The sequence below is a fragment of the Dinoponera quadriceps genome, unplaced genomic scaffold (genome assembly GCF_001313825.1).
Source record: "Dinoponera quadriceps isolate SergipeBrazil2010 unplaced genomic scaffold, ASM131382v1 scaffold2600, whole genome shotgun sequence".
In the NCBI taxonomy this organism is placed as follows: domain Eukaryota; kingdom Metazoa; phylum Arthropoda; class Insecta; order Hymenoptera; family Formicidae; genus Dinoponera; species Dinoponera quadriceps.
In genome coordinates this window covers 253,479-274,544 of record NW_014556795.1, presented here as the reverse complement: position 1 = coordinate 274,544, position 21,066 = coordinate 253,479, and the positions used below count along the sequence as shown (strand labels likewise).

The 21,066-nt window shown below is 42.9% G+C and overlaps 3 protein-coding genes across 5 annotated transcripts in view; 2 read left to right on the top strand and 1 right to left on the bottom strand.

Annotated features, from left to right (window-relative positions):
* The first annotated feature begins 1,073 nt into the window (after positions 1 to 1,073).
* Positions 1,074 to 3,587, top strand: LOC106748262 (farnesol dehydrogenase-like). The gene is made up of 5 exons (XM_014626615.1): positions 1,074 to 1,577; positions 2,216 to 2,381; positions 2,624 to 2,750; positions 2,879 to 3,008; positions 3,231 to 3,587. The coding sequence occupies exons 1-5, from the start codon at positions 1,446 to 1,448 to the stop codon at positions 3,426 to 3,428; spliced, it is 753 nt and encodes a 250-aa protein (XP_014482101.1). The 5' UTR covers positions 1,074 to 1,445; the 3' UTR covers positions 3,429 to 3,587.
* Positions 3,588 to 3,670: 83 nt separating this feature from the next.
* The window catches only part of LOC106748260 (proto-oncogene tyrosine-protein kinase ROS), a 32,598-nt gene continuing 15,202 nt past the window's right edge, over positions 3,671 to 21,066 (bottom strand). Inside the window, exons 4-20 of one of the 3 annotated variants that reach the window (XM_014626610.1) lie at positions 20,963 to 21,053; positions 18,393 to 18,625; positions 17,968 to 18,207; positions 16,953 to 17,106; positions 16,101 to 16,603; positions 15,682 to 15,971; positions 15,226 to 15,594; positions 14,446 to 14,749; positions 13,707 to 14,027; positions 12,880 to 13,481; positions 11,685 to 12,317; positions 10,176 to 11,587; positions 9,387 to 9,812; positions 9,000 to 9,223; positions 8,200 to 8,670; positions 7,615 to 7,975; positions 3,671 to 6,196 (exon numbers count right to left, since the gene is read on the bottom strand). In XM_014626610.1, coding sequence (XP_014482096.1) covers positions 5,316 to 6,196; positions 7,615 to 7,975; positions 8,200 to 8,670; positions 9,000 to 9,223; positions 9,387 to 9,812; positions 10,176 to 11,587; positions 11,685 to 12,317; positions 12,880 to 13,481; positions 13,707 to 14,027; positions 14,446 to 14,749; positions 15,226 to 15,594; positions 15,682 to 15,971; positions 16,101 to 16,603; positions 16,953 to 17,106; positions 17,968 to 18,207; positions 18,393 to 18,625; positions 20,963 to 21,053 — 7,515 coding nt within the window. In that variant the 3' untranslated portion in view covers positions 3,671 to 5,315. The remainder of the gene's footprint in view (positions 6,197 to 7,614; positions 7,976 to 8,199; positions 8,671 to 8,999; positions 9,224 to 9,386; positions 9,813 to 10,175; positions 11,588 to 11,684; positions 12,318 to 12,879; positions 13,482 to 13,706; positions 14,028 to 14,445; positions 14,750 to 15,225; positions 15,595 to 15,681; positions 15,972 to 16,100; positions 16,604 to 16,952; positions 17,107 to 17,967; positions 18,208 to 18,392; positions 18,626 to 20,962; positions 21,054 to 21,066) is intronic. The other 2 variants (XM_014626611.1, XM_014626612.1) reach the window with 2 other exon arrangements.
* Positions 18,649 to 20,334, top strand: LOC106748261 (cAMP-dependent protein kinase catalytic subunit beta-like). Its single transcript, XM_014626614.1, has 2 exons — positions 18,649 to 19,347; positions 19,487 to 20,334. The coding sequence occupies exons 1-2, from the start codon at positions 19,021 to 19,023 to the stop codon at positions 20,204 to 20,206; spliced, it is 1,047 nt and encodes a 348-aa protein (XP_014482100.1). The 5' UTR covers positions 18,649 to 19,020; the 3' UTR covers positions 20,207 to 20,334.

The window sequence follows — 21,066 nt, the reverse complement described above, 5'->3', positions numbered from 1 at the left end:
TATATATATATATATATATATATATATATATGGCTGCTTACTTTATATATATATATGGCTACTTACTTTAAATATACTCAGAGAAAGTTTATAATCAATGACACATATATCTTATCATACGATTAAAGAGATATAGATATGCTAGCAAATTATTTATGTGAATCACGTAAGAAATTTGATAGTACTGATGTACCTGTTAAACGGAAGTTGCGTTAAACAGAAAAATACACGTCTTTATTACGAAACCCGCACCAACTTGTAATAATATTTATAATATTAAAGTTTCACAATGACAGTACGATAATATATTGTAGTGACTGTACGAAATATGTTGAAGTTTGTAAATTTTACAGAAATGTTTTTTGTTCACTGGTTCGTTTTCGAGTACGTAAGTAATAGCGTTACCGTAATTAACGATGTATCGCCTACACACGCCTGCAACGCTATATCATTATGTTAATGCAAGCAAATGAAATTCCTCCAATGATAAGATAATGCGGACAGTATCTATGTACAGCATGAAATTAGAATGGCTATCACATATCGAAATGATACGTGTCGATATGAAGTTAATTTAAAACTGAAAACATTTCAAAAGAAGAGTTTCAAAAATAAAGTTTCTAAAAGTAATTGATATATTTTTAATCGGGTCTAGAGATTTCTTTTTATAAGATATAATATTTTTATCTTTCATAACCTTTAAATAAATATATGTAGAAATCGTTAAGCAGACATGAAATCGTCTTGGATACATCGGAAGAGATCAAATTAGTCATAATTATTCAAAATTGTTTGTCCAACAATGAATCATTATAAAAAGTCTTATGAAGGAAGAGTTAAAAACATAAAAGAGTTAAAAATATAAAAGTTTGAATATTAAAATTATATATATATATATATATATATATATAAATTTATAAGGATAATACATATACATGTACAGCCCGCTTACATAATTCTTATATGTTTCTGATATCGCGTAATATATTTAACGCATGAAAAATTTGCAAAAAAAATGTGTTTATAAAATATATTCATACAGGCAAATTAATATGTGAATATATTCGATTATATTATCTTATCCTATCTCTAATATTATCAAGATATTCTTATGCTGGCTTTTCAATTTTACCGAATTTCACATAACGAAATTTTTCTCAACACCTATTTCTCTCTCTCTCTTTCTCTCTCTCCCTCTCTCTTTCTCTCTTATATGTCATTAATAATAATGAATTTGTGAATTGTGCGAATTTGCTTTGCGTTCTTCCTTATCTTTGCCAATGAACAAATGTAATTCGTTACTGCGCTCAATTGCCAATCGTTACGCGAGGAAACAGTATCGATCGAATAGTACAAGTGATTCGCACGCCAAACTTGAACCTAAATTAAAACGGCGAAAAGTGACGTGGAAAGTTTCGTAACATTTTGTCGATTCCAATATCGATATGATCCGTTGGGGAGGAAAAATAGCCGTTGTTACCGGAGCATCAGCTGGCATTGGTTTGGCGATAGCGGAAGCATTTGTGCGCGGCGGGATGATAGTGGTCGGTCTTGCTAGGAGGAAAGCCGTGATGGAAGTAAGTTTTCGAATAATTAATTTACTCTGGCACGTAAATTCGATTATTTAGTTTTTCAATTTCTTGGAGTAACATTCCACTATCGGAAACTAGTACTTTCTATTCGAAATATAGTATGACAGTCGAGTTACACAGCGTCGAGTGACTTTTTACATATACAGTGTGAATTCTTCCTTTCTGAATAATTGAGTGAATATTGAGTGAATATTCTTACTCGAAATTGAAGACAATTTTCGCTTCGAGTGAATTTTTACTTTTTTTCAGTGAATTTTTATTTCAATATAACTCGAAAAGTACTTAATGAAAACATATTTCATTATAATGTTTTGGGAATTCTCGAGGTAAGCTACAAGAATATGTAATGAAAAATTTGGATTTAAGCAATTAAGAAAGAATTAATAAAGGTGACCTTTATGTAATCTTAAAATGATTATTCAAGATCAAACCAATAACACCATTTTACGTCGCCTTCGAAGTCAAAAAATTTTTGTATGAAACATTTTTCTGTAAAAAGCTTGGTTGCAGATATAAATTTGTAACACTTTAACTCACTCACTCTGTGTGTGTATATATATATTTTATTTGTAAGGAATTATCGTGTGCGTATAACTTTCGATTAAATCCTAGTGCATTTTTAGGCTAGAATGAGTTTTACACAAGGAGATGGAAAATTTATCCCATGCGAATGTGACGTGTCGAAGCACGAAAATGTTCGAGATGCATTTCGTTGGATTCAAAATAACGTCGGTGTGGTTCAGATTTTGGTGAACAACGCTGGCCTCTTTATCCCAGGGATAATTGCCGGTATTTATCTAAAGCTGTTTTTGATCAATTCTGTAATATACAATTTGTACGTACGTACGATATTATAGTGAATGTTGCGTATAAAAAGTTCAAAATGTAACGCGAAGTTATATTTAAGAACTTTATGCAAATACATTATTTATCGGCGCATTATGATAGGATTACCTAAAGTATAAAAGTATAAAGTATGAAGCTGAATTTTTCGATGCGATCGCAAATTAATTTAGAAAATGATTCGATAGACTCTTCGCGACAAGACTGGGAGAAAATATTTAACGTAAATGTAATGGGATTACTCGAATGTACAACCCATGCCATTAGAATGATGAAGGCCGCCGATGTCGAGGGACACATCATCAATATCAACAGGTTCGCGTACCGTATTTCGGAAAGTGAAATTACTAGAGAATCGAGCAAATTCAATTCAGGGCATCTCCATTGTCGTGAAATCCATGTGATAATGTGATAATGATATTATATGTAATTGATTAATACAGCATTCAAGGACACCGACTGCGTAACGCACATAGTCTGACCTTTAACGTGTATCCGGCATCTAAACACGCTGTCACAGCCATTACCGCATTACTCCAAGGCGAATTGATCGGTGGGAAAATTCGTGTCACGGTAGGTCGCGGCTTCGTCTTCATGCCTCGAATCTCGAAGTTTAGCTTTATCCGTGTCTCGTTGTTCAAATAAAATTCGTAAAATAAAAAAGATGATTCTCTCGTTAACTTGGAGATACAAGTTACATCTCGATATTATTACTTTACTTAATGCCGACGAATGACAGACGAAAAAGGTAGCTTTGTGTCGCTTTTACGTCTAATCAGCTGAACACTTTTTTAGAGTATCAGTCCAGGATACGTAGAAAAAACTGAATTATCGGAAGCAGCGAAGCTAGATGTCGCCGGACTGAAAGTCCTTTCAACTTATCCTGCATTGGAGAGCAAAGATATCGCCGACGCGGTGGTCTACGTTGTCGAAACACCGCAACATGTCCAGATAACTGAATTGACTATTGCACCATTCGGCGAGATAATGTAAGCTTCGAAGAATATACTGCAAGATGAATATTTCGATATATTAAAATGTTACGTAGGCTGTATATTTTGTTTAACGCGCTACAAGATGTTGCGTCTCCCTAGATTATCGCAACGATCGGGATTTACATATATGGAAATGTTATTATATAATACAACGTAGAAAGTGACAATTCTCTTATATGTGTAATGAATATGTAACGAGGGAAAGAGAGAGCGCATTATAAAGTATAATAAAATATCTCATATCTTTAAATAACTTTATTCGTGTAGTCTTAGTCAACTTGTCCGTATCAAAAAGTGAATTAACTTACAGTCTGATAAAAGGGAAAATCGTAGGGATTACCATGGCTTACTATGGCGACTTCCTAAAGTTTTATTCCGCTTATGCGCTTAAAAATGTCTCATTCGCACTCTCATTCTTATTCTTGCTCTCATCTCTCATCTCTTGTGTCTCATCTGAATTTTGACTGTAAATACAACAATATTCTTTACATGTTTTTTATACAGGAGAAGTTTAAATAAAAAAGGTAAAATTACACAGGAATAGTACATACATGATAAATGTTGAAATAATGCACTTGCAGATTTAGTCTGGCACATTACAACATTGTCTTTTGTGGATTTAGTCTATAACGTGAAACAGATTTTACAATTTCATTTCTAATTCAACCTGTGAATTATGAGCGGTATTTCGATTGAGTCAGACAGCGCATAATCACGAATTTTGCGAGAGAGAATCGAGATTCCACACATTCGAGCTTACGAACTTCTTCAACAGTATTGTACACGTACACTTTTGTATTTCGTTAAAACTATGTAGAAAACTTAACAATTTTTCGTATTAATCGAATTTTCCGTATTAAACGCTAATTATCACCAAATTTTAAATTTGTACAACAAACAGCGACGAGATATTATTAGAGACCCGCGATTTTGAATAGAGTTTCGTAACTGTCGAATGAATAATTAATAAGTGCTGTCGCTATCGTAACATTGCTACGTTGATTGTGCGTGATTACTCAATGTCCAATTAATATTTCGAAATATCCGAAAGTACGATCTTGCGGTATTGATTTTATACGGTCTAAAATATGATTCATAAATTGTATATATATATATATATGAATGCACGACGCGACAATGCTATCCGTTGACCTTTAATAGCATCTCGTTGCGGCGACAAAGGGAGAAACTTATGCGTACCTACAAGAGTTGTATTTAATAAATATGTTATTTAAAGCAAAGTGATTATTAAATTAGACTACACTTCACGCCTACCATTCATTGTCAACATATTAATCTTACAGTGGATAACAATTTTGCTTCTATTTTATTGTATACATAAAGTCGTAAAATCCGCGCGCTCCGAAACGATCTGCCATAATGAGCGTATTTAAGATAAACTTTTGAGTATAAACATTTATATATGTACATTAAAATGGCAGTTTAAAGCTATTCGACTCCACTCCTCCCGCTTTCCTTCATAGGCGATTGCAAGTATGCAAAGATACCGGCTGCTTCTACGCGTACGAGAAACGTTTGGACGTGATTAACGATACGAATGGAATTGAATACAACTCCCGATATATTCGAGTCACTCACTTTAAAGTAGGGCAAAACGGACAGGGAATTTGAGCGAAACCAGCATATTGCGGTTACGTGATCGAGTAACCTTCACAACGCGTATAAAATACGTCTCACAGGATGCGGCACGTTGTTACTCCGAGTTCTACGGATTCATCGAGCCCAAATAAATCCCTTTCGAGTTTAACTCGTTCTGAGATATTCAATGATCAATTTTCATCAGCACTTTACCGTGGGCCAGGATGAAAAGTAATTCGAGTAAAGCGACTTTTGTTTCGAGTTGGCCGCAATGAGCGAACGAACATCACGACCCGTTCACTCTGACGGCGTCCGCATTGATATTCGTGTACGTGACAATGTTGTTGCTGTCGTCGACGACCGGCTTCTGCCTCAATAAATTCAACAACGCGCTGTTTATCACGAGGGGTATGTTCGCCTTGCCATTTTGCAAGTTCGAATGAGTCCTTTGGATATTCGGCAACGTGTTCTTCGTGACCGCGCTCTCGTTCGAGGGCACTTCCCCGTTTCCTACGGCATTCGGGACGTTGTTGTTCTTCGACGGGAGGACCGTCGTCTGTGAATTAATCAAGGACGAACTGGGACGAGTGGAGGGTGCTAAACTGAGCGAGCTGCAGCTTCTGCCCTCGAGACTCGTTTCAGAGTCCCTTCGCTCGCTCAAGCTGGTTATGTATTTTCGTTGCTCGTTCAACGACGAGAAGGAGTCCCTCTTAAGTGTCGTCTTCGTGAGGTAGCTTGCCAACTTGGAGCTGTCCAACGTGTTGGACTTTTCCGAGAGCGCGGACGCTCCCCTGCGATCGGACGAGTTGAGACTCGCTACCGACGATCTCTTGTCGTACAACGTCCCGTCTGACTGCTTCCGATCCTCCGTCGAGTGTTGCTTACGTTCCCGCGAGATCTCCGAAGGCAAGCTGCACTTGCGATCCTGATTCGCGCAATTGAACTTGTTTATATTCGCCAAGTTCTGGTCCGAGATGTGAATCGAACGAGGCACTTCGTAGCCGCTCGTAGGGTTCTTCCTCAGGATGATAGCTTCATTGTCCGCTAATACTTCCAAATACTTGGGAATCTCGCCGGAACGCGGCGTGAGCGTGGTGTTATGTGAATTTTGGAGGAAGGGTTGCATGTCTCTACTTCCCTCGGAACTACTGGACTTCCACGAGTTTCCTACGCAAAAGTTTCGAGGTTGCGATTTTATTGCGGAAATATAACGCTAAAGTGACCGAATTTATATAAGGTTATTCCAATAACTGGTTTGCCTTAAAGATAAAAGAATTAGTGAGAGAACATTTTATACGATTTAACGAACTCTTTAATTGCATCCGCGAGAAAATCGTGTCACCAAATAGAGCTCATTAAATAATGCAAAATTTTTCTCCACAATTTCTTTATATTTTCAACAAGGCAAGTGCTGGAATCCGCTCCAGTTATATGACACACCTTGTGTACTAAATCCATTATCAAACAATGTTAACATCTATTTATAACGTATTTTATTATATTTGCATATGCAACCGTTATACATTTTGCGATTACAATAAATAATTCAGGTTAGGAAGCTTCGTTAATGGAGCGACTTTACGAAACCTTTAAAGAACGATTTTGTTACGAAATGTGGATAATAATGCTTTAGTAAATTTCATACAATTTCATACATGGAAAAGCATCAAGATAAGCATTACGTTATTAATATGTTAAAAGCGCGTGTTACGTTGTGTCGGATTAATCGTTGCGCCAACCTTCAGATGGCGGCAGTAAAGTCAAAATTGAAAATTCGAAAGTCGTATCCTTCTCTCGGCATGAAGTTTTCATGGTACAAAAGGTGGACGAAACGATTGTTAAGACCTACCTGAATTGTTATGATTCTGATTCTTGTCAGCAAAGTAAGCCATGTTAGACACGCCTGCAAGCACGAGCCATGCAATGATAAGTATGTATTCAAGCGGACACATCCTCCGATATATACATTATTATTCCAGTAAAATTCCGGTACATGTAAAGGTTGGAGGAGTTGATGAGATGACGAGATCCAGTGAACGCTAATTAACAATAACTTCAATATTATAGTTCCCTATTCAACAATGCAACTATTATATAACTGTTATATAACTATTATATAACTGTTATATAACTTGCAAGTTATATTTGCATTGTCGAGTGGGAAATGATAACATCGACGTTATATTACTGTTAATTGGTGTTTATTGGGGGACGTTCTACTGAATACGAGTTTTCGTTACGTATGATTTGTGAAACGTCGAGTTACATGAATATACGAAGACACACATGCTTGTCTGTGATGGCATAGAAAATTAATCCGCGGGTATCCGAACGAGTCCTCGTACGATCCCGACTGATTCGCAAACCACCGATGTCGATCCACGTGTCGCAACTTGCATCTCACGGGTCGCTCGACTACTTCACGGCGACGGGATCGCAAAAGAGGCTGATGACGCGGCGCGACTCACCGGCGTTATCACGATTTCTATGCGAGCCAAGATGAAGAATTGCAAAGACCCTCTGCAATGACTCCATGCGATGAGCTGCGCGTAAATAGACGAAGGATGAACAACGCTTATTCGTACCTCTGCGAGCCACATGTCCGGCATGTATCGGGCTCAGCACCGCATCTTCCGTGTTGCTTCTCAGAGCGACGATATTATCGAGGCAAACTTTGAAACTCGGCCTGGCGTCCGCTACACTCCAGCAACGCAGCATCAGCTGGTGCAACGCCAACGGACAGTTGAGCGGCCTCGGCAACCTGTTACCCGCGCTCACGTGATGCAGCACCTCGAAGTTGGTCATGGCAGGGTACGGTTGCTGACCCAACGTCGTGATCTCCCACATTAACACCCCGAACGCCCAAACGTCGCTCTGCGAGGTGAACACTCCGTCCACCAAAGATTCCGGGGGCATCCAGCGAACGGGGAGCAGGCCTTCTCCTTCCTGAAACGCGATTTCAATCACGACGTTTGCGCGAGCCTTGAAACGAGATGTGCGCTCGAGTTCGATCGTCTCACTCACGGAAAGAAAGATCAGCTGCGGTAGCTAAATTAATAGCTAAATTAGTTGTAACAACCATTTTAATTGCTCTCACCGCTAAAGTTTCAAATGTCCATACGTTACAACGAATTCATTCAGCTAATTCTTTATCTTGCGGAAATCCATACCTTGCGATAATAATCGTTCTTGTAAATATCTCTGGCCAGGCCGAAGTCGCCGATCTTCACCACGCGGTTCTCGCGATCCCTCGCGGACACCAGACAATTTCGACACGCGAGATCTCGGTGGACGAAATGCAGCTCCTCCAGGTAGCGACAGCCCCGCGCGACGTCCTCGCACATGGCGAGCAAGTCTTGCAGACGCAGGGCGTGTATGTCCGTGGGCTGCAAGGACCGGCTGTCTCTCAAGTAGCTCAACAAGTCACCGGCCTCCATCAATTCCAACACGAGCAACGGCGGATCCGTGTCCAGGCAGACCCCCAGCAGCCTCAGCACGTGTTTGTGTCGAAAGTGGCTCATTAGCCTAGCCTCTTGCAAAAATTCCGTTTTCTCTTGCGACGAGGCGCTCTCTCGCAAGGTCTTGATAGCGACGGCCGTTATGCCCGATCCTTCCAAATCCTTGGCTTTCCCCTGATACACCTGCAAATGTTTCACGGACACGAGTAAATGATGAGCGTACAGGAGGTTGCATACGGATCGGTACGACGGGGTTGCCGATTCGCTTTTCTCACAGGCGCACCGAATAACCGACTCGACGCGGCATAATCGTCCCTAAAACGGTTTGTCCAATTTTCTTCAATGAAAAACGCGAAAAATCAATCATCGGGGGAGAGCAGAAAAAATTGACATCCCTCCTTTCGGTTGTATCACACGGATGGCTAGTTTTTAACAGTGGCGGCTGATTTCTTCGTACGCGCGCGTCATTAAGAGCAGGGAAATATCGTCGGGAGAAATGCGACGGCGCTTACCTTTCCGAACGCGCCGCTCCCCAGGAACTTCGCCAGCGTGATCTGTTCCCGTCGGATTTTCGGCAGCGCGGAATCGTCCGGGTCGTTCTGCAGCGTGGTGGCGTAGAGCGCGTTGGACTGTACGAAATTGCCGCGGGGTATTTCACGAAGGGTCGCTAACTCGACGTCGGACACTATCGGAGGCAGAACTGCTTTTTTGTCTTCTTTGCGCTGTCTATACACTGCTGGATAACGTTACGACACTTTTGTCTAATGTCACGCATTGTGCAACACTCGGGCTACTTTCTACGACGAGTTCATTTCAAAATGCGCTCGCCGAGTGCTTTTCTCTCTCTCGTCTCAACGAAAGTCAATATATTTCCCGGGCTTCGGCATAAATATACTTACGGCAGACGAAGTAGCAGAGGCACAGCAGCATCAAAGTGATGACGACCACGCTGAGGCCCAACGCCAACCCCAAGTGTTGCTGAGCGGCCAAAATCCCCCCGGTTGATTCCGTCAGGTCGACGACGGCGCTCGGTCTGCTCCACGCGCTAAACCCGTAGGCATTTTTCGCTTGCACGCGAAATCGATACTTATGATCCATGTTCCCGGTAATTATCCAGTAACTGTCAGTGCCGTTGTGATATAAAGTCCAGTGTTCGTTCACGTCGGCTTTGTTGTCCAGCTTGTAGCTGTCGTCGACGATCGAGCCCTGCACCGTGTACAGAGTGACCGGCGAGCCATGAGCTTGCGCGGGTTCCCAGTTTAATTGATACACAGCATTCCGAAGCCTCGTTACCGTAGGTATGCCAGGGGCACTCGGGACGTCGCCTTTATGAGAACACGAGAATGTACGGGGAAAAAATGAGTATCACTTCAAGACTTATATATACGAGGGCAGTCCGATAAGTACTTAGCCTACGAAAGAAAAACGAAAATTTTGGAAAAGTGGCGATTTATTTCTCAACATGGTCTCCTTTTAGCTCGATACGCTTGACCCAGCGATGCTCCAACTTCTTTAACCCATCTGAAAAATACGTTTTCTCGAAGTCTGCGAAGGCTAAGTGCTTATGGAGGACCGCCCTCGTATATAAGCGAGAATATATAGTCTTACATAAAACTTGCTTTCGCAGCAGGGAAAAATCTGTGTGTGGTAAAAATGAAAATCGCACGACGAAAGATCGATACACTCACCGAGGGTTTCAAACGTGAATCCTCCGTCGGGCGGCCAGACGAAGTTCTCCTTGTACGCGGGATACCTCAGTATCAAGCGAAATTTGTACGAGGTGAGCGGCTGCAAGCCTTCTATGTGATACGTCACCGTGCCCTTCTTCAGCTCGGTGTGATTCGCGGTTTGCCAGGCCTCCGTCGCGACGTCTCTGTATTCCAGCACGTAGCCGATCGTCGGGTCGACGCTCGGGGTCCAAGAGACGTCCAGGCTGTTGACGCTGACTCCGCTGAGCGTGAGATTGCTGGGCTCCGGGTACATCTGCACGGCCTTGATCACGCTCTGGTTGTAAAACTCGCTGGACTGGACGGAATACACGCGCACGGACACCTCGTACTGCCGTCCCGGCACCATCGGCTGCAGCTTCGTGTAGAATCTACCGTCCCCGGTGCGGTTCAGCTCCTTCACCAGTTGCTCGCCCTTTTTCCGTATGCCGTTCACCAAGTTGGACGATGTCCAGTGAACCTCGTAATTCACCGCCTCGGAGTTCAGTATCTTCGGCGGCAGCCAATATACCGCCGCCACGGTCGGCGTCCACGCCTCGACGGTGACGTTCTCCGGCATGCTGGGTGTACCCGGCCCGGTCGTGAGCAACTTCCCCTCGTCGAACTCCAGACTCGCCGATGTCAGGCCGACGTAATAATTGCTCAGAGCTAACTTTACTTTGTACTTGGTGATCGGCTTCAAACCTCGTATCTCGTATTGCCGCTCATAAGTCTGCAATATGTTCACTCCTTCGTTGTACCCGGAATCGTTGCCCAAACACTGAGACACGTCAATGTTGTACAATGTGGTGGGCAAACTGTACCTCTCGCAGCCGTGATTAACAACCGGTTCCGGGAGCTTGACGATGATGCTGTTTGCCATCGCCCTCAGCTTCTCGACGCTGTAGGTCGTTGGACGCGGTGTCAGGCAGTTCGCGGCCGGGTAGGGTTGCAAGGATTTCCCAAAGGCTTTGATGCTGCGAATGCCGGACATGTAGAAACTCTTCACCTCCGGCTCGTTTTCTTTGCCCGCGGAGTACGCCTTTCTCGCGAAGTAGATCTGATCATTCTCCGCGTCGGACCAATAAACGTTCATCTTGTCCACGGTGAGAGACGTGCCCCTGCTGGAGCTCGCGTTTAATACCGTGTTGCACATGCAACCGTGTATGTCGACCACGTTTAAGTATCCCTCCGACGACATCCAATACATCACCGGCTTCTCGATGTTGGTCTTGTCGATCGTCATCACCGGTCTTATCGATGGCGTGTACGGGCAGGAACACTTTTCGCCATTTTCCTCGTTCCTGAAGAAAGGCGTCACGTTATTCCCATCGAGGTCCGATTGCATTATTGTACCTCGATTATATGCCATCGACTCGATCCAGTACAGTGATCTGCAAAATACACATAGCGGTGCTTGTCAAGTTTTGTGATAAGTTCAAAGTTAATTATACAAAACCATTTGGCGCATATATACAAGCTTTTACGTACCCTCGAGACGGCAGCACATCCAAATTTAGGATCCTTTTCCCTGGTCTGAAAACAATGGTCTTGTATTCGGTTTTACCGATTTGCAACATCGTCAAGTCTAGCTTCATGATATAGCCGTCGTTTCCTCTGTATTCTGACCAATACAAATTTTTCGCGACCCAGTCGGTGCAGAGACTCTGCGCGGAAAAGTTCAGAGCGAGTATCTTTGTAGCGTTGGCTCCGTTCATCTCCGACGTAACTATCTCCTGCATATCGTTGATCCAATAGATCCTGTTTTCCACCGCCACGTAACTCACTTCGATCGCGATGTGCCGAGTGATCGTGTAGTAGTTGTTTTGATCCAAATCCGAAAGCCTGACGGCGTCCATTGTGGCAACCAATATTCGGGGCATCGGATTTTCGTACACGGTCGATACATTGATGTCCGTGTAAAAACCGGCACCGATCTCAGTGTGCGCTTTCACTTGGAAATAGTACGTCGTATTGGGCAACAGTCCATTCGCTGTAAACTCCAATGTTGATGCCGGTACGCTGTGGTTGTTGCAAATTTCGATATTCCTCCAATTCTCGACGAAACAGCATTGGACCGTGTAACCCTGTATCAGTCCGTTTGTAAATTCTGGTTCATTCCATCTACAAAAGAAATTACATATCGTAAACTTCAAACTAATTATTAAGCTACAGACCCATAATGGGAGCGCGTTAAACAGTTAACGAATTCAGTTTAAATTATTCGTAATAAAAGTATTTGGTTTTAGTCATTTTATGTATCAATGATTATTTATTAGACTCACTTTAACTTAGTGTTAAGATAATCATTAAAGTAACTTTGAAAAATGTTGATTTCCTGAAATAATTATGTTAAAATAACTCAAAATAATGTTTCGTTTTTTAACAATACATAAAAAAATCACTGTCAAATTACTGAATTAATATAAATTTAACACATGAAAACATCACGAAAATAATAACATATAAGCTGTGTGTTAAAATTTCACATTGAAACATTAATCACAAAAACATTAATACAAACATTAAGACAAGACAATTTTATCATTTTGACGAAAGATTTTTTATCATATATACTAGCCTATACAACACAGACATCCAAGGGTTCATAAACATCTTAAAGACATCTAAAGAACGTCCATCGGATAAAATGTGCTGTATAGGAGGATTCTTCCAAATTTCTCACCTGAATGTCGCAAAAATGTTGACATCTTCGCTTAGGATCTCTTTGTAAAATTCCACGTATATCCTAGGATGCGTTGGCTGAGTCGGCGTGCTCTGAGGAGACCTTAGGATTCTCCGAGTGACATGCGCCGTTTCCCAATAAGTAAATGCCTTTATGGTGACTTCGAGTATGGAATAGGGTAGGATCTGGTCGGAATTGTTGTAGGGCATCGTCGTTTCGATTGTGATTTCCGAGTTCGAATTTGTATTGATGTAATCCATGAATTTCACTTCGTAGAAAACCGTGCCGTAATTGATGTTTTTCACGGGATCCCAAGATATGCTGAAGTTCCTCCATGTTCCTTCCACCCTTATGCTATGAAAGTCGACGGGGTTCGGCGACACCACTATATTCTCCGATGTCAGATTTTTCGGGTATCGATGAAACGCCGGATCCATAACAGCCACCATGTACAAGCTGGACAAAGTGATTCCGTTAATCACGGCGGTATTCTGTCCCGACAGATCACCGATCACCGCGTTTATCTCATCCTGCAGCCACAGCAAATGTTCGGAGAAGTAGCACAGAGGTCCTTGCAAGTTTGGGACATGTAAAGCGGACACCTTGAATCGAATTGATCATTTATGTCATTGTATGCGATATGTACAGATGCGCGTACGTTTGTTGTATCAAATATTAATATGCTATATTATTCGCATATCGCAATAGTGAATGGAATTTGCAATTTCCGCGCGTTCAGCCCGGAAACGTGCTCAAGTCGTATCGCGTCGTGCTCGTCGCGAATTATGGTATACATAAAAATTAATGAAATACATGAGAGGAGTAACCTTTTCCGGGACGATCTTTTGACTCATTGGAATTTTTTCGGACGTGGGTGCTCGATAGACGATAGATCCGCTTACGTAGCTGCGAACAATCCAATAGACATATTTATTCTCGATGTCAAGCGTTAAGCCCATCACTTGTTTGCCGTTAAAAATTTCGTCCGAATGGTAGTATCTCCTGTCCTGTCCGTTTAGTCGCGCTACTTCCACGGCATGACCGGTGGACCAATACAGATACGCCTCCAGCGGATCGATCGTGAGCTCCTTCACGATCGCTATAGCCAACGGCTCTTGCTCAGATCCGTTTAGATTCGCTCTTGTTATCTGCAAAACCATACGTGATAATATCCCGGTGCGAAATATATCTTTGCCGATATGTTAACGCGAGCATATCGGGAGAGAAAACATATCTAGAAGATGAAATCTAAAAAATATAACGTTAATAACATTCGTTATTCGCCAATAACATATTTATTTATACTGACATATATATTTTTATATTGTGGAAGACACTTTTCAAATTGAAAAAAATATACGTTTTCTTCAAGCCGTAAGCTTTTCATGAAAGCAATGGTTTACTCCACACACACGTTAAAAAAAAAAATTAGGCTCAAGTAAACATGTTATTAGTACCTATTTCGAATAGATATTTTTCAATTTTTAGATATTTTTCTCTCAGCGTATTCTTTGCATATAAGTATTTGCGTTAAGGATACATAGTGATATCTGTGATGTTTATTACAATTTGTTGCTTCGGGTTCGCCGAATACAGCTTCTTCGAGATCCAGTCCACAGCGACGCTTCCCACCGAATGTATATTGAGTTTGATTTTCTGATGATTGCTGATGTTGTAACGGTATAGCGCGGAATTGTTTCCTACTATGTATAACACGTCCTTGTACCAACTAACGTCGACGATGTGAAATTCGCTCCCGGCTTCCTTTAGGCTCGCCTTATTAATGAGCGTGTCTATATTCTCGCCGGTTACGTCGCTCTTTAAAAGCCCCTCATTCGACGACCACAAGATAGTCGTGCGCGAACCATCCCTGAATGTTGGGTTTCATTGTAAACGTAATGCAACGGTTCGACGTTCAAGATAGTTGGTCCTTTCAAATTGTAACAGCATATAGATCGTATTTCATCTACGCACATGTGTAAAATAAAAAAGAAAAGAAATGAACCGAAGCTGAAATAATATATCATATATCGAACTCGACCAGTCTCAACTGTAAATATTATATATCAAAAGGTCGACTAACGATTATTTCTTTAATAAGCTTTAATAAGTTTGAGTTGAATAAGTTGAACATTGTATAAGTTCGATTGATATCTTCTTACTACAGAGCTCTATGTCGTAAATCATATTTCGAATCATTTAACACAGATTTGTCGAGCTTCTTCGTGTTGCATCAACTGTTACCTTTCTGGCAATATCGCCACGGACCAACTACCTTAACGAACAACGTGATAACCATGCTGTGTGTCCTTTTTTTAGCTGAATATATTTATTACGCTTGATTACCTCAGGGTTCGCCCTCGGAACTCCGTGGACCATGGTCCTCTACCGGCGCTCGTATAGGCCGCCACTCTGATGTAATACTGCGAACTTTCTCGCAAATTAAAGACGGTGTGAGACGATCCGACGATGTCTCTTTGACGTATGGTTTGACTAGACGAATAGTTTGACGATTCCTCCCTGATCTCGAGCTCGTAAGACCAATTCTGCCAAGCTCCTTTCCCTTGGCCGCCCAGTAAATGCGGAGCCTGCCAAGAAACCTTGGCCCTTTCCGCTCCTAGAACGGCCTGCACCCCCGTGGGAGGATTCACGGGAATTGGAACGGGCTGGCTAGCGTTCATCAGTACGTTTACGCTGATGATGCTTCCGTCCAATCTGAATGAGCACATTTTAATAACCGGTCGAGCGTAGAGGCTCGAAAAGGAGATCTCGCCGAAGAGATATACGGAAGGTTATTCATACCTGGCTGGATACGCGTTGTGAAAGTATCTGTTCTGACCGGAATGATATCCTTCGGTGAGAATTTCTTGACCGTTAGTCCAGTAAAACAATTTATTCGCCATAGCTAGAGAAACGACGTGATTGAATTGCGGCTTTTGCGTATTCGCGCGAATATTAACGCTTTCGCGACCGTCCAGCGACATGGACATCACGGTGTTGAGGGTGTGATTCGGGATGAGTAACCGGAAGCTCATGTGGTCTACGGTAAACACACTCATGCTCGAATCGCCGTAAATGAAGGATGGTTTAATCTGAAAAAGACGGGAAAGGATGAAAAAGAGAGGAGGAAATATCGTTGAGATTCTTTTACGAGGGTTTTCGCGCGTGTTTATTCGCAATGACTTTCCGGCTTTTATCGTGAAGATACGAAATGGAAGTACCTCGTGCTTCACACCGTTGCTAATATCCGCCAGATCTAATCTGTACAGTTTTCCCTCAATGATCCAGAAGAGATATCCATTGTAAGGATCTACCTCGATGTGCGAGGGTTGGCTTAAAAATCCGGCCACCGCCACTGTCAATCCCGTCCCGTCCAGATTACACCTGGCTATTTGCCATACCGTCTTGGTGTGTTGCACCTCTCCCAAGACGTATAGGTGACGATTCAGCCAGTCGACGGAAAGGCTGAGGGGTTCAAAATTCACGTGAACGGGGTCCAAGACGACCTCGGGTGTGATGTATCGATATTCGGTGTGTATCGATGTTCGATACACGGAACCGGTTGAAGTAGACACGAATAACTGAGAGGATGCCACGTGTATCGCCACACCGCGGATCGTAGAGTCGGTCTTGTAAATGACAATGGGCTCGTCCATCATATCATATTGCTTCATGACCATGTGCTCACCTCCGAGAATGAGAATCGGCTCTTGCGTATCCTTGACTGAAGATTCCCAGTGTTAAAATGATTTCAGATCGCATTGCAGGATCTCAAAGTCGGCTGTTCTTAGAAAATGCGCATCACGAGTGCGGATCGCAAGTGTCGCATATTGCCGGGCGGAAAGGTCGCGACATTTTTTTTTTATGAGCTTTCACATCTCCAATAAGAAAATGTATCTTCTGAGAATAATTAAGAAACAAATTCTCCTATCGGACGCGGGATGTGTTTCGAAACTGATTAAAAACAAAAAAATAAGAGTGTCGCAACCTTTTTCTCCAGCACTGTATATGTTTTCCGGAGGAATATTTTTTCTCCGGAAAAAATGTACAACATGCGTTTGTCAGCAACGTACCAGTAGGCTCCGGCATAGTGGATATACAAATAATCGCGGGTGGACCCTCGCCGACTCCGTTTCTCATGGTCACGCTGACGTTATAATTCTGGTTAGATTTTAGGTTTCGGAACATGTAGTGATCTCGCGTTGTGTTCTCGGACGCCGGGATATCCTGCGGGTGAAAACATGTGACACGTATATCGTACAGCTCTCGGATACGCCATCCCTACGTCGACTCCCTTATTCGGTATGTCTTAGTAGATATGCGATTAGAGAAAAGAAACGCCATGCCAGAAACTTACTTGGCATAATCTGGTTCGTGCAAGTCGTTCGACTAATGTTAGCGGCGTAAATGTGTGCGGGACGTGTCAAAGCAGCGTGCGTGCCTCCGAAGCAAGCATTCTCTGCGAATCGATGCTGGTCGATGCTGATGCGCAAAAGCGGGGAGGCTCGAGAGGAGAGTGGAGAGATTCATCGACTACTTTCTTTTATTACGTGATGAATTGAATAAAGATGAGTCGCACAGCAGATTCGAAGCTGCTATCGCTCGCTGTTGAGTAGAGAAGCGGTAAGCGAAGCGGTGCCAAAGGTAACGAAAGTGTCGGCAAGAACGTGAAGACGCGTCTCCACACTACAACGATACTCGGAATAATTATGAAAGCTAATGCGATTCATCGATAAATCTCTTTCAAGCGGAGAGTCTACCTTGCAGAACCAGTTGCATACGTCGTTCTTGTAAACGACAATTAGACGGTGCTGCGAAGCGTGACGACGCTAACGCGCGCCTCACGATTACGCGAAATCTCCAAGATCCATTATTTGAGGGAGAATAGAATCGTCAAGTTTAGAGAGGAAAAAAGAATGAAAAAAGAAGACGAGAAGGGGGGAAAAAAAACGTTATTTACAGTGCATAAAAATGTGCGAGAGACGACGTGTGGTTTTAGTGCGAGCGTCGCTCACAAACAGCGCTCAGAACATATACACGTTCGCAGATAACGGGTATAATTCTGTATAATTCTGGCGTGGCGTGTACCTTAAGCTGGGAGTGGTCAGCCCCTTGCAGACGCAGGACATACGACAAAAGTGGCCCGTTCGGGAAAGGGCCCGGTTCCCAAGACACAGAGACGCGGTAGCTGTCTACCGCAGCAGCTCTTACAATTACCGGTGCTGATGTCGGTAGGCCGGCCGCGCGCGTTAATATTACCACGCTCGGCGCTGAGACGATCGGCTCCGGATTGTGCTGCGACGACTTCAGGAGCATCGCTACGCGAAACTGCACAAAGATCAGCCGGTTCGCAAAGGACGGTATCATATACGCCCGGTTCAACGAATGCTCGGAAATGCATTCTTTCCCGTGCGGATAGTTGATATTTCACGGTAGTGAACGATTTTAGTGTAAATAACAGGTTTCTCGGTTGCTTCAACATGGGGATATGTGAAAGAAAGAAACACGCTTACCCTGTAATTAGTGTACGGCTGCAAGTTCTCGACCAGTATCTGGTCACCTTCACCCCACGTTTGATTCCTGCAGTACTGCCACGTCTCGGCCAGCTCTTCGTATCTCCATTGTACCAAGTATGAAATGCCCTCGATGCGTCTTTTTATATCTACGCCCTTCCATTCGAGGCTGAGCGATGTCGCCGTCAATGAGTCCGCAACCAACGCCGGTGCCGGTGGGATGCCAATTTCCGCTATTCGTAGAATTATTGTTACGGGATATTAAGTGAATGAAAAAAATTGCCATAACAGTCAGTCCCGAGCGATCCTTTCTGCCGTAATCGATAAAAATTGCTGGTTTTATTGCTGAGGCTGTCGCGAAAAGGAGAGTGATTTTGCCTTTTCCAATGCTGATAGATCGAAATCTAGTCTATCAACTAAAATTAGCGATGTCGCGATTGACGCATGCCGGTATTGCCACTTTTGAAATTGTTTGTAACATAAAAGAAGTATTAACTTTTGTACCGATGGCATACGAAACAACGCACTGTCGCACCGTCGAATGAAACGCAAGCATCTTATACCATCTTAACCCCTCAAGAGCGCAAAGGCAAAGCGTTAAACGCGTCTTGGATATTCGGCAAGCGACATGGTCGATGACGAGAGGGAGCAAATGTTCAAGGAATACGACGAGATACTGGACGGCCTGAAGACCACGTTCATGGGGAAATGGAAGACGAAGAAGGAGGACAATTTGACGATAGATGACTTTGAACGTTTCCGTACCCTCGGTTGCGGCGCCTTCGGCCGCGTTATTCTCGTCAAGTACAAAGCCACGTCCTCGTATTACGCCATGAAGGTTCTCGACAAACGGAAACTCGTGAAAATGAAGCAGGTGGATCATACGCGCAACGAGAAACGAGTTTTGCAAAGCGTCAGCTTCCCCTTTACGGTCTTTATGGAGTTTTGCTTCAAGGTAAGTATCGAAATTAACCAAAAGATAAGCCAGACGTGTTATATTCGTTGATTATTAATCCGTATTCAGGAGTGACGAATTGTCGATAACCGGGTGTAAAATAGACGCGTAAATGTTTCGTTTGTGTTGACCCATGAAGGATAACTCTTACGTGTACATGGTGTTACCGTTCGTGCACGGCGGCGAGATGTTCACCCACCTCAGACGCATGGGAAAGTTCGACGAATCCCTGGCGAGATTCTACGCGGCACAAGTGGCCTTGGCGCTGGAATACCTACACCACTGCAGCTTGGTATACCGAGACCTGAAGCCGGAGAATATTCTGATTCAGAGCTCGGGCTACATCAGAGTGACCGACTTCGGTTTCTGCAAAATGGTGGAGGGCCGCACGTGGACATTGTGCGGCACGCCGGAATATCTGGCGCCGGAGATCATTTTGTCCAAGGGTTACGGCAGGTCCGTCGATTGGTGGAGCTTCGGCGTGCTGATCTTCGAAATGAACGCGGGATACCCGCCGTTCTACGCCCAGGACCCCATCAAGATCTACGAGAAGATCGTCGCGGGCAAATACAAGTTCGCCCATCATTTCGGTGAGGAGCTAAGGGACATCTTGAAGAATATTCTCCAGGTGGACCTGACCAGGAGGTACGGCAATCTCAAAAATGGCAGCATGGACATCAAGCGGCACCGTTGGTTCCAGTCGATCGACTGGGTTCAAATCTATCAGCAGAAAGTGCAGCCGAGCTACCTTCCTCAGTGCCGTAGCCTCAGTGACACCAGCAACTTTGATCACTACGACGAAGAACCGTTCGAAATTGACTCCACCGACTTCTACGCCAAAGAATTTGCCGAATTTTAGAGACAAGAGCTTTCGATTCCTCGAGCTTTCGATTTAGCTTTCGATTTAGCCGCGCGACTTATCTGTAGATAAAGCACCGGGACGTGGACGTCTTAACGTGGAGTTTATGTGCGGATTACGTCGCGTTGCGTGCGCGGAAGAAAAAGTTTGATTGAATTTGTTAAACAGTGAACAAACCAAACGCGTTTTGGTCGAAGGGGACAGATTTTCTGGTTCTTATGATCCAAATTCGGCTCTTTAACCAGAAAATCTGTTTCCTTCGACCAAAACGCGTTTGGTTTGCTCACTGTTCAACAAATTCAGCCAAGCTTTTTTTTTCGCAAAACAGAGAGATGTCTTATCTCGAAGCATTTTATACTCAACTCGGAATCGCTCAGTTTCATATAACAATATGGATAGTAATAAAAATTAAAATAGAAGGTAGAAATAAAGGCAGAGGAGAAGTAGTTTCATATAACAATATGGATAGTAATAAAAATTAAAACAGAAGTAGAAATAAAGGAAAAAGTACAGTTACAGTTAGAGAGATAATTGATACAAGATAGAAATGCATTAACCTTTAATATTACACTTTACAAATTAGTCGAGATATAGTTGTATGTACACAAGAGGAATTTGGAACTTTGTCTTTAACAAGGCTATATTGTTATTTATTGAGAAACGGAAAGCGATAAATGTTCCCTTTCTTGAGAAATCCTCCTATTGCTTGATTCTGCCTGGTGAAAATTAATGCAAAAATTGAGAAGAATTCTTTACCCTTGAGCTGCTGGAAGTAACGATTTAGCGCATCGTGACAGCCTAAAACGCAGTATAATTCCTTCGGCGGTAGCAATTCCTGTGTTCCATTCTGCTGACAGAAT

Coding starts and splice junctions, on each gene's coding strand:
- LOC106748262 (XM_014626615.1), top strand. CDS start 1,446: ATGATCCGTTGGGGAGGAAAAATAGCCGTTGTTACCGGAGCATCAGCT. Junction 2,382..2,623: donor TATCCCAGGGATAATTGCCG/GTATTTATCTAA, acceptor ATGATTCGATAG/ACTCTTCGCGACAAGACTGG. Junction 3,009..3,230: donor GTGGGAAAATTCGTGTCACG/GTAGGTCGCGGC, acceptor ACACTTTTTTAG/AGTATCAGTCCAGGATACGT.
- LOC106748261 (XM_014626614.1), top strand. CDS start 19,021: ATGGTCGATGACGAGAGGGAGCAAATGTTCAAGGAATACGACGAGATA. Junction 19,348..19,486: donor TTATGGAGTTTTGCTTCAAG/GTAAGTATCGAA, acceptor TGACCCATGAAG/GATAACTCTTACGTGTACAT.